At 36.5% G+C, this 12,605-nt stretch overlaps 1 protein-coding gene across 3 annotated transcripts in view; it reads right to left on the reverse strand.

The window, feature by feature from the left end:
- LOC139979052 (ubiquitin-like modifier-activating enzyme 6) overlaps positions 1 to 11,169 on the reverse strand; it is a 29,099-nt gene extending 17,930 nt beyond the window's left edge. For 2 of the 3 annotated variants that reach the window (XM_071989692.1, XM_071989694.1), the window contains exons 1-10: positions 11,112 to 11,169; positions 9,350 to 9,455; positions 8,277 to 8,371; positions 7,274 to 7,302; positions 6,377 to 6,471; positions 5,772 to 5,964; positions 3,217 to 3,339; positions 2,629 to 2,752; positions 1,198 to 1,307; positions 5 to 138 (exon numbers count right to left, since the gene is read on the reverse strand). In XM_071989692.1, coding sequence (XP_071845793.1) covers positions 5 to 138; positions 1,198 to 1,307; positions 2,629 to 2,752; positions 3,217 to 3,339; positions 5,772 to 5,964; positions 6,377 to 6,471; positions 7,274 to 7,302; positions 8,277 to 8,371; positions 9,350 to 9,390 — 944 coding nt within the window. In that variant the 5' untranslated portion in view covers positions 9,391 to 9,455; positions 11,112 to 11,169. Of the gene's footprint in view, positions 1 to 4; positions 139 to 1,197; positions 1,308 to 2,628; positions 2,753 to 3,216; positions 3,340 to 5,771; positions 5,965 to 6,376; positions 6,472 to 7,273; positions 7,303 to 8,276; positions 8,372 to 9,349; positions 9,456 to 10,987 lie in introns of all 3 variants that reach the window. The other variant, XM_071989693.1, reaches the window with a different exon arrangement.
- Between the last annotated feature and the right edge of the window lie 1,436 nt (positions 11,170 to 12,605).

The raw sequence follows: 12,605 nt of genomic DNA on the forward strand, positions 1-12,605 counted from the left end.
AGACCTTGGCTTTGGTAGACGGTTATGCTGATCTCTAAAACGATGCAAGGAGCAAAAAGCTACATGGCTCATCACAGCATCCTTAGTAAAATCCACCAGAGGAACCCTTGGGTTAATCATCTGATCCTGCAGAGAGCTCTGATCAATTAAAAAAAATGGTTAAAACAGTAAATACACATCAGACAGGTAATATTAAAAACAACGGATGCCCCAAGTCACATTCGCCCTGAATAGCATATATATATGCTGGTGAGGAAGTCAGTTTTCTACTCTCTTGAGGAAGAATAAAAATACAGACTCCAGATGATTAATTCCAAACGGAAGGTACACCACGAAACATGACTGCACTATTTCTAGATTGACCTCATTCTTAGTGTCACTCCCCGTACATTTCAAGCCTGAGACTGTTTGATGAATAATAAGTCGTGCCAAACACAACCTGTAAACAGAACCTAGCCGAGACACCAAAACACGATGGCATTTTTGTCTTTACAACTGACCGCATTTCTCAGCTACCGATCAACATAGTACCTCTCAAGACTGTAAACATTTGACGAAGAAAACACTGCAACTGGATCAGCATCATAATGATGTCATTAAGTCCAGAAAAAAAAAAAAGTCCAGAAAGCACCTCTCATGGTTTTGTGTCAGTCTCTCTGTCACCTACCGTACATCCGTTCATACACAAGCATGTTGTGAAATAATTCTATGACATTAACCCCTCATCAGGTTTCCGTTGATTACGATCGGGCTAGGAAATGGCTAGAACTAATAAACGTACAGTACTGACATGGGTTTCCTATATAAACAGACTGGCGGTGTTTTCAAACTTTCCTCCTTTTTGAAATATATCAGCCAGGAGCTAGGGCAGTTAATTTTACAGTGCTAAGCAGTTATGTGTGCACGTTGAAGCTAGCAGCCTATAACAGCTTATGAGAATACTTTACTTCATGTCTGGTGGCTATCCAACTTTACAGTGTTAGCTCGTATTGGGTATTTCTTTTACAATTTGGAAGACCATAAATTCAGATGTTCTAAACGGTGTGTTTCTCATGGATGATAGACACACCTTACCTTCACGCTGGCCAGGGATCGAAAGCATTAACCTCCCAGTTGCTAGGTCTCACCTGCTTCAATATAGCAATGGCTTAAACTATAAATATAGGGAATAGCTGAGTTTTATGAAATCAGACTCACATATTTAACCACAGTCGACACCTTCACTTGTTTGGCAATACCTCCAGTCTGGTACGGCTGGAACTCTTCACCGGTGGTGTCGCATACGCTGAACGAATAAGGTGACACGACTATGAAAGAAATGTCAAAGGTCATTTACATCTTTGTTTTAAAGGGAATGTCTGGTGGCTGGAATAAACTGGTTTTAATATTAAGGAAGCTTGCCACACTGTTCTGCAACAGTGTTGTTATGAACCTCTTTAATTGCAAGTAGAGTAGCAATTATTTATATCAAGCTTTTTAATTTTGTACTTATAACTATACTTACAAATATGAGAGATAGTCAAATTTTATGTAACCATTAGAATAATCCTTCTCTATGCTAATCATTGAACAAAAACATTCTAACCACCATTTTTTTTTCTTATTATAAATAATCTTTTTCTTTTCTAAAAATGCTGTTATTGTTCATCTAAAAGCTGAATATCATTTTCGTCTTCTTTATTCACTTTAACGGATGAATTTTTCAAATTTTAGAAGTTAAGAAAAAATATATTTTTACCCCCCTCCCCAAAAAAATATAGTCGTATATGTCATGAATATTTAGGCTAAAGGTATGTTTCTATGTTAAACCATCAATGAAGTTGTTTGTACTGATCAAAAGCAATGATTCACAAAACCGAAAAAAAGTAGACTAGCCGTTTCTTTAAATTGTAAGACCATGAAAATAAAATGATGAACTAGATAGATAAAGTCATATCAACAAAGAGAATTCACTTCCGACGTAGCCTTAGAACAGAAAATATGCTTTGCTGGAGGGACAACAAACGTAAAGAAATGAATAAATAATAAGACAAAGATGCTAAAAGTAGGTCTTGTCAAATGTCATTTCCAGCCGATAACATCTCTCCTATATTACTCTGATGAACAAGAAACTTTTTTTTTAAGTCAAACTGAAGCTACCTTTCTTATCACAGATAGCTGTTATTTCACAGAAGAGGCCTTTTAATGGGCATACATAGCCTTTACCCTTACAAAAAAAACGCTGATAATCTTAAAGGTCAAGCCACATGCAGCAGCACTGTTTCTGATCAATTTCGTTTGGGAATACTTACAGGACGAAAAAGTAGCCCACGCATTGTTCTCACAAATTGCTTAGAATGTGTCGACTTGATTACCATGCCAAATGATACACACACCCAACCCAAACACGCATACACAAGTGTGTTTTACACTAAGAATGAGGACCCCATTGTTATTCCCATTGTTCAGATCCACGTACCCTAACCTTAACAATACCCTATAACAATAGAATTCTTTCGAGGACGTGGTGATTCTTTAGAAATCACATCCGAGGACCTGGAATTCTTTTGTTCCAGTCCTCGATCAGAATACAACACAAGTGCACACACACGCATGTACACATTGTGGGGTAAAGTCTGCATACTGTACCTTTAATTTTCTGTTTGGTTCCATTAAGTGATTCCATCCCTTTAATCTCTTTAAATGTGACGGTGTCTCCAGATTGAAAATCATGCATTGTGTTATCTAATGAGGTCACAATGCCTGGGTTACCCTGTTAAAATACATAGGGGGAGAAAAAAAAGCAGAATGCCATTGGTCCAATTAACGAGAACTATCATCACCTTTAAGGTACAATACTAATAGCATTGGACATCAGTACAGTAGTATATAACTGGTTTGTTGCTTTCAATTCTTTAGCAAGTGAACAAATTGCTTAAAAATTTCAAAGGGTAATTTCTACAGATTCTGTATGCCTACAAGTTTCAGAAATATTATATTTTATTAATCACATATGAAAAATTTGATGCTCAGAGCAAATCTGGCCGAGAGTGGATCATGCATGGCCACATACTTTTGAAATTGAAAAATCGGTGAAAAGATGAAGAGTTTAACGGAACTATCTAACTTTGATGTTTTCCAAAAATGAATTTTATTTTACATGACTTATGTGATCTTTCACATGATTTTACGTGATTTTACATGATTTTACATGATTTTACGTGATCTTTCACTCACCTTGGTGATATCTGCGATGAAACACTCTTTTGGTTCTTCGCCCGAAGCATCCACGACGGTAAATTCGGGGCCAAAGTCACAAAAAGCGTAGCTGAAGACTCCACTCACTTCACCAGCGATGAACTATTGGTTAAAGGGAAATAACAAAGGTGAAAGTGACGAAAAGAAATTCTCTTACAATGTCTCAGCAATATATAGTTCTGTCCAATGTCTACTATGGGGTTCACAAAACTGACCTCTTTTGGTGTCACACACTTTTGATTTGTTTTTATTTACTCTTTAACATTTCTCTCGTTAATTCTTTTTGTTAAGAAACATAGCATGACCTTACATTTAGTCCTTCTCAGTCACTATAAATTAACACCTTGAAAAGTTCACTTTCTAGATTTTTTGTGAAATGCAAAGTTAATATAACTTTCTACTCCTCTTACCCTTCACTTGAAGCAGACTTTGCTAGAGTTTATTTTACAATGTTACCAAACTTGATGAGTATAAGTGTTGTGTCGGTCCCTTCCTATCAAGATGATTTGGATGGCATCTAGTGTGCTAGGTAGGGATGGAGCAAAGTTGAAGCGCAAAGAAATCACTCCAGAAGCAAGAACATTGAGTTGTTGTGTGCATATGCTATTGTATAACAATTTCATGCAAAATTACTGTGTCGTTAACGTGCCAAGTGCAGAAACTTCTCAACATGAAGTGGAGAAAGTACTGTACCTACTTCCACTGAAAAAAAAGAACATTTTACCTGTAAATGTTTCAAAATATTTGCCTCTTAACTTCAGATCTTGTTCCCTTTTTCCTGTGTTCTTCAAAGCATTAAACTATTGAATGAAGGTTTCTTTCCTCGGTGTATACTTTTATTCAATCAGGCACACTTGTTTGTTATTTCCCGTAAACTGAATACAATGTTATATCAAATACAAACTCTCTCTGTAGTCTCAGGCTTATACAATCATTAGAGTGCAATTAAGATATTGATTCTGGTGTTAGGTTCTACTTACGTGCTTTTAAACTTGCATAGTATTTCACTCAATAAAATCCCTATTCTTTTTAATTTTTAAGTTTTATAAGTTTCAAACCACATCAGTGGAAATGAGTGGTAGAGCTTGATTAAAACCTTCTCTGATTTCTGTTTGTTTGTTTTTTAAACCTTGGGCTTCAGGTTTTACAATAACAACAGTCTGCGATCTGAAATGTAAACCAACATGTAGATACCAAAGTGATCCTCCATTTCCGAATAACAAGTGTTTTCATAAGTTGTTCGCAAAATGTTAAATCAAGAATACTGTTTTTTTTTTTTTCATTTCACTTCAAAAGTCTTAATTTGTGAGAATTTTGAAGCGAGCAAATCAAATTCTCTATGGCTTTTCAAGACGACACAAATGTAAAGAGTTGCAGAATTATAGAGTGAACTTACTTTCCACCCTTTATTCATTTTATATTCCAAGAAACGTTCCTGCTAGCATTAAATTACCTTGTCTGTAAATATAAACCAGATATCATAGCTTTTTTCAACACACAAGGTGCCAATATATCATACATCACCCTTTAAACATTTGTCCAAAATATTCTACTTGGATCAACTAGTACAGATTCCATCTTACCACTTTTGGTACTTGGACTTGGGGGAGGGGAGGGAGGTGGTGTCGGCATGGGTACAGCCAAGAGACCTGGGGTCTATTAGGGGGCCAGAAATACATGCAAGGGGTCGGGAAAATATGTTATATATGAGGTGTGCAAAAAGGTGATACAGGTGACCTAATTGCCCAACCTGGCTCTCGAAACTTGATTAGACCCGTTTCCTTTAGTAGGTAATCAATACTATTTCCTTCATCCTTGATAGATATTGTCAAAACTAGGTATGACACTGAGTCTTGCAGGAATCCACCTCTTATAAATTCTACTTCACTTTAGAAACTATACTTCTAGCTAGTATCGATGAAATAGCGAGAGGGCGTTGTGGTCAAGTGGTTAAGGCAGTGGACTGGGGATCTAAGGATTACAGGTTCGAGTCCTGGCCAGATCATTGCGTTGTGTCCTTGGGCAAGGCACTTTATCTCCATTGCCTCTCTTCACCCTGGTGTATAAATGGGGACTTGTGAGGTAACTTGTAAATATAGTTGCGAGCGCCGGTTTGTGGCAGCACCCTATGGGAAGTCCCCAGGGGGACACAGGGTTGTGGTGCACTGTTATGACCCAGGAGAGATTGATTGAATTGCGCACACTTTGGTGTGTAGGTGTGACAAGTTACCAATGACCAGGGTTAAGTTGTAAAGTTGTGTGAGAGGGCCTTGGCCTTGAACAAGACTGTAAACCTAAAATTAAAAATTTAAATAAAATACACAAAATCTCTTTCTGCTCGATAATATCAAGTGCTGATGTTTTATGATTTGATTCTCATAGCCAGAAATTAATTTCACTCACTTAGGGAAGAAGCTAGAAGTATGTCTTAAACAAACTCCATGTAACTCATTTATCTATATAATGAAAAGGGAGTTTTGAAAGAGATCTTTTAGCAACGGCCTTAAGTTGAACATTGATATCAAGAAACCCACCTGAATTGGTGGATTTAACTGCCTGCAATAGTCATCGATTCTCTGTAGCAGGCTGTGGGCAGTTTCCGTGACGACCACACACTGGTACTCCTTGAGAAAACTCAAGTCTGTTTCTTGACTTATCTCTGTGGAAGCATTCTTCAGAGTAACGTAGGGGTTCAATTCTGCGAGTCTATCCACGCTTGCTTCAGCTCTGTTCGGAGATTAAATGCAAAAAGACAAATGCTTCCTATTATATTAACAGTGACAAAATATCCGTTGCTGCAAAGTATGAGATTGTTTTGAATATATGACATGAAAGGAACAAACAATTAAACAGTATCTGATCATTTCTTTAAGTCCTTTCCTTTCATTTTTAAAATTTCTCAATCTAACCAATGAGACTATAATGCACTGGCTTGACCTCCCTCCAGCAGTACGTGCCTCAAATTTGGAGACGAGAGTTTTCCCCTGTAGGTCCATATACCGTCAGCTCAGTTTGTGAGATACTGTACAGTTTACAATATTCCAGAGATGAGTTAGTGATACTTATATTCCATCTGAAATCATTTCCCAAAAAATAACGTCATGAGGATAAAGTTTTGAACTGGATGGTTTTGACCCACCTCGTCTTTTTATCGTCTACATCTTCCTGCCGGATGAAGAACTGGGTGCCCAGATCTTGAATTTGGCAAATTCTTCTGTCCAGAACAGTGAGTGACTATATAGAAGGAGACCAGAAACAAGTCTTACCATTGTTGATTGTTAAACTATCATAATTTACTATATTATATACTACAGTACATGACAATAGTCACTAATACATATATACATAAATATTTACATATATATATATATATGTGTAAAAGTAAGTTGGCCTGACGGTACCCTGTCTGTATTCTGTGCATGTTTTTGTCCCTTCTGTTACTGTTACTTGTCATTTAGCCTCTGAAGAAGATCCTGCTAGGATCGAAACGTCAGGCCAACATTACTTTTACACATTCTTTTACACAGGACCTCTAGTGGATAAGCAGCTTGCTAACAGTTTTGTTTTATTTTGATAAATATATATATTAATATATTCAAATAGATATTTAAATGTATTTGGTAAGTGTCCATCCATTTCAGTTCCTATAAACAATAAAATGGAACTTGTTACAGAAAAGAACAAACAGTAGTTGCTTAAATCTTTTGTGCTATCATGAAACAAAAACAATTTAAACACACTAGGAAGAACCAAGACAGTAAATGTATACAAACTGTCAAACAGTTGGTTTCTATTTCTTCTTTTCTACATCGGGCCAATTTTGTGGGTGTCAGATTTTGTTTGGACCATTGGATATGTCCCCTCCCTCTCCCAACAATAAAAGCCATTTCAACCTTCACGAAACAAATGCGCAAAATGATCAACAATAGTTTGAAATGTTTTTCATAATAGGGATTGCAGTCTTGTCTTCTCTTTGGGGTAGAACTATTAGTGTCAAAAGATTAAGTATAAAGTAGAAGTAATCACTAATTCTCACCTTGATGCCAGCCAAAACGACATTTTTAGCTGCAAAGATAGAACAAAAATAGGACAAATTCATTTTCAAAGCAAACAGAAGTGTGTCACTTTAAGCTAAGCAGGTATGCAATCATGGTATGGTATAACAATAAAGGAAATTTGAATGGCTGCAGTGTTTCCTGTACATGTACAGTAGCCACTGACAAATATGTTCTTCTAGACAAATACCACATAAACTTTGATGATGTATTGTAAGTACTGTGTACAATGAGGATTTTTATACATGTAATTGCAAATTTGTAATACAATAGTATGTATTTATAGTGTAATATGAAAACATTGCATGTGGGAAATCCAGTGACTGACAATTTATATCACAGACAAATTAGTCTTGGTTAAATGTCACATTTTTTTTTCATTATCAAGCCCTTGCTTGCTCAGCTAGGAAATGTGGTCATGTATTTGGAAATTATTGATTTTATGGATATATTTATCGATTTCAACAAACGTTTACATTGTAATGTGCACCTTCCAACATTACAGTAGAGTATATCTGCTAAATGAAGAAAAAGCTATATATGATTTGTTTTCTCAAAATGTAGCAAAATTGGTTGTTGAACGACTACTAACTCTGTCCTGCTTCAAACATATTTAGATCCATAAAAATGGAAAGTTCAAACAAGTGCAAAAATAATTCTTTAGCATAGATCAAACTAACACAACTATATAAAGCATGAGTTTAAAGCAGGTTGTAGATTCTGGACAAACTGTTTCATAATCACCCACAACAGGTTTTTAATCTATAATCTATTCTATGCAATCTCTGTGAGTACATCGACCAATCGGCTACTCCAGATTAGACGGTCACAAATCATTTAATATGATACAAACTATTTGGTATCCCACAAATTTATATAATGCAATGCATCATTTTGGGTACACTTGAAACTCTCTGTAGCTGTTTACAAATCATTAATACCAATCAATACCAATCATTATTCATTAATACCAATCATTAATACCAATTTCAATTCCAAGTCCACCAAGGCCAACGATTAGAACATTTGAGTGTGCCATCCGTCTCATGGCTGAATCACCAAGAACATAACGCTGACGGCTGTGAAAGACAAAACAGAGACACAACTTTAAACAGTGTAATAGGACATTTCACTGTACAACATAATGACACTGTACAACATAATGATACTGTACAACATAATGACACTGTACAACATGATGACCATGTACAACATAATGACCCTGTACAATATAATGACATTGTACAACATAATGACACTGTACAACATAATGACACTTTACAACATTATGACAATGTACAATATAACGACACTGTACAACATGATGACACTGTACAATATAATGACAATGTATGTCAGCATAATGACACAGTACAACCTAATGGTAGTTGTAACCCAATGACGCTGTACAATATAATGACCCTGTACAACATAATGACACTGTACAACCCAATGACACTGTACAACCCAATGACAATGTACTGTACAACATAATGACACTGTACAACATAATGAGCATAGGAAACCATGTTCTGCAGTACACATTATAATTATTAAGTAACTTAGCAGTTTCAGGAGAAGACTAACACATACATTAGTACTTGTCTTCAGTATTCAATACTGTAAATCTTCAACCTTACACTATGAACATGTGTCAATGCAAAATAAGATACAATTAAATGTACAGTATATCCACTATTTAAATAATCGCTTGTTATAAAACTAGCATTTGCCAATTCTACCACGATTGGTATGGGATGGTAGAGGAGATGTTCAAAATTATTGGTCTAAATTAGCAAGTAAAAATGCAAAACTTACAGTATCTTATTAATTAATATTTACAGTAAATACCACTCAGCACTCTATTTTTTGAAGCCCTGTGGTTTGAAAATGATCCCAAAGACTTACATTTCAATAAGTTTGTCTGATCAACACGTCTCAGAACTCAGGAGGACTGAACTGTTACATTGTTGACACTGCTGTTACAAGGCAAAAACTACAGTGAATTTGAGCATCCAAGATTAAGAAGGGAGTTCAAAATGAAAGGACTACACCACCTGTACAACGAGTCATCGATTTCCTCCTTCTCTTCTGCCATCTTCTCCAAGGTTACTCCAAACAATTATGTCAGTGAAGGCAGTGAAATGTTTTCAGAAAAGATTTCTGTTTTATAGAAAAGATTGGAAAAAAAGAAAAAAGACCTAACCAGTCAGTCAACTTGGTCTAGACTGGTTCTTAATTCAATATATACCCATGTACAAATCTCCAGCATCACATAAGCATTGTGCACGTCAAGTGTACTGCACTCATAAGTTAGTCCTGGGCATGTACGCAATTTCTCACTGTATTTTCTTTAAATTTCTACTATACACTTGTTCAGGGCCCACTTCCTTCGGCCTGCACACATACAAATGGGTTGCAAACTTGTACTTGGATATGTCTCACAATACCGGACTTATGGATAAGTGGCATGGAAGTTATGCTATTGTGTGTAATAACATTTAATATGCTAAGTACTGATAGCTAAGCAGATACATGATAATCGTAGGCAGAAACAATTTATCTGATATTATTCTTAGGTATTTACAGTAGCTAAGTGTAAACAAGATGGCCAAAGTCCTATGTACATTCTGTAGAGGAGTTTGTATTGAATTGCATAGTTTTTTACACATTTATATTAAGGACATAAAGGATCATAAAATTACTAAAGATACATTGTTATTTTATAATGTTGCAGATCTCCATAAGCCTATATGTTTTTCTTGCTATGCGATTCCACTGGTAACATCAAAAGGATTTTGAAGCCCTTCTCACAGGTTAGGTTGTCTAACCTTCCTAAATCATCGGCTTGCTCCAAAAATGATATAATGTACTTGTATTCATAATAGGAAATTGAGGACAATACTCATAGATTTGAGATCTTTAATCATTTTTAAAGTTTATCTTTTTCACTAGCTCTGTACGTAATATCACCACAAAAACAGAAGTACTACTGCACTAGTACTAGGCCTTATCAATTGTTTGATAGTATGAGATCATCTTATGTACTGTAACTTAAGTCTTGACCAAATACAGAGACTGCAAGTAGCCTAATGTTATGAAAAGTAAATAGTACAGTCTGACTAGTTATAGGCTAACAATTTTAGCTATCCTAGAAATACGTTAATGTGCGATTGACTTAGCAAATTTGAGAACATGGGATTACAAGTTACATCATTTCCTGCTCATTACAGAGCTCAGATATGACTAAGGTGAAGTTACTAATACTATCTTAACTCATACTTCAGCATTAGTTTCAAATTCGGGGTAGGTGGCTCCATGATGTGCCCATTATCATGACCATCAACCTTAGAATAGGCCTTATGTTACACAAATACTGGCTACAGCTAGACGAAGAAAAATCAACCAATTGCGATAATTAAACTGTAGTGTAGGCCTAGCCTAAAGACACTTTGGCCTAAATCGTGACAGCTATGCTAACAAAGTACATCTAGCATGTGACGGTAATAGTTGTTGTTTAGCAATTGTCCACCATGTTACACGAGCCGACGCTCAAAATACAGTTCCATCAGTCACAAATATTTGAGCTTGGGCTAGTCTACAACTACATACATAGCCTAGGCTACTTAGGCTAGGCTATATTATGAGTCTGTAACTTTACAATAACAGGTAATTTTGGTCATTCTGGTAATTACGGTCAGAATTATGCCATTTAAGTCAGTAGTTAGCTATTGCGGCCGCTATTGCAACTTGTGTATAACATTTTCAGTAAAATATTATCAAAAATACGACAGCTTCAAAATATGGAAACTTCCCAACCTCAGTTTGTCCAACAAATGTGGGCCGTTCACGGTGTACTAAATGGGGATTCCCAAATTCACTAGCCTATAATCTTTATGACCATAAATCTTTGAAAATCTGCTAGGGAGACAAACTGCATTACCCGCAGTGTTCTTGCAAGTGTGCCATCAATACTGTTCCCAACTTTTGTCGCGGTATTGTGTGCCTGTTCAGCTCTGGGCAATGAGGGTCTCCAGGAAGAATATTTTATTGTAGCTACAGTAATCAAACTAATACAAAAATGTTAGCAAACTGCTCATCCACTAGAGAGCTTGTGTAAGAGAATGTGTATAGAGTAAGTTGGCCCGACGTTTCGATCCTAACAGGATCTTCTTCAGAGGCCAAATGACTTCAGAGGCTGAATGACTTCAGAGGCTGAATGACTTCAGAGGCTGAATGACTTCAGAGGCTGAATGACTTCAGAGGCTGAATGACTTCAGAGGCTGAATGACTTCAGAGGCTGAATGACTTCAGAGGCTGAATGACTTCAGAGGCTGAATGACTTCAGAGGCTGAATGACTTCAGAGGCTGAATGACTTCAGAGGCTGAATGACTTCAGAGGCTGAATGACTTCAGAGGCTGAATGACTTCAGAGGCTGAATGACTTCAGAGGCTGAATGACTTCAGAGGCTGAATGACTTCAGAGGCTGAATGACTTCAGAGGCTGAATGACTTCAGAGGCTGAATGACTTCAGAGGCTTGTCATTCAGCCTCTGAAGTAGATCCTGTTAAGATCGAAACGTCAGGCTAAGTTACTTTCAGATACAGTAATTTAAGTCTGAAATAGAGTTCATTGTTTTGGGCAGGGAAAACCCTGATTAGACTTGCCTAACATACACATATTTCACAGTGAAGCCTTTGGAATATAAAGGCCTGTTTTATGGTTTATAGGCCTACTGTTATCACTATTGTCAAGGGCAAGGACGAGCCCCGGAGAAAATAATGTCACCTTGAAACTGTAAGAGATGTTTATATTTCTATAGGTATATCATTAAACTAGGAAACGTTATATCTTTTATCACATATATTCCAGGGCCCTCTTATTGACCGCGTGACCCTAGACTGTTCTCCCAAAAGAACACCATTTTGAGACCAGTTAAAAAATAAGAACTTTCACTCAAGTGATGATATTCTTCTAAGCAGTGGAAGGTGGTTGTCAAATATGCAGTTCCCGCTCCCACATATTTAAAAGTCGAAAGTCAGAAAGGAAAATTCTACTGTAGTAATCTTCGTCTTTTGTAAGATCTAAAAATTCGAGGAAAAACTGAAAAAGAAAAGGAGAATTTAGGGTAAACTTGAGTTGAAATTTTGACAAGACAAAGCGAAAATTATTGTAAAAATATGAACTTGGCTTTAACCAGCGAAAATGCTTAATTGAGGGAATACACAGTTGAGATGCTTGGTCCCCCCCTTCCACCCTCCTCACCCGACCACTCTCGTTGGGCCTGGCTGTTACAACTGTTGCTAACGCAT

The sequence above is a fragment of the Apostichopus japonicus genome, chromosome 13 (assembly GCF_037975245.1).
Source record: "Apostichopus japonicus isolate 1M-3 chromosome 13, ASM3797524v1, whole genome shotgun sequence".
Taxonomy (NCBI): Eukaryota; Metazoa; Echinodermata; class Holothuroidea; order Aspidochirotida; family Stichopodidae; genus Apostichopus; species Apostichopus japonicus.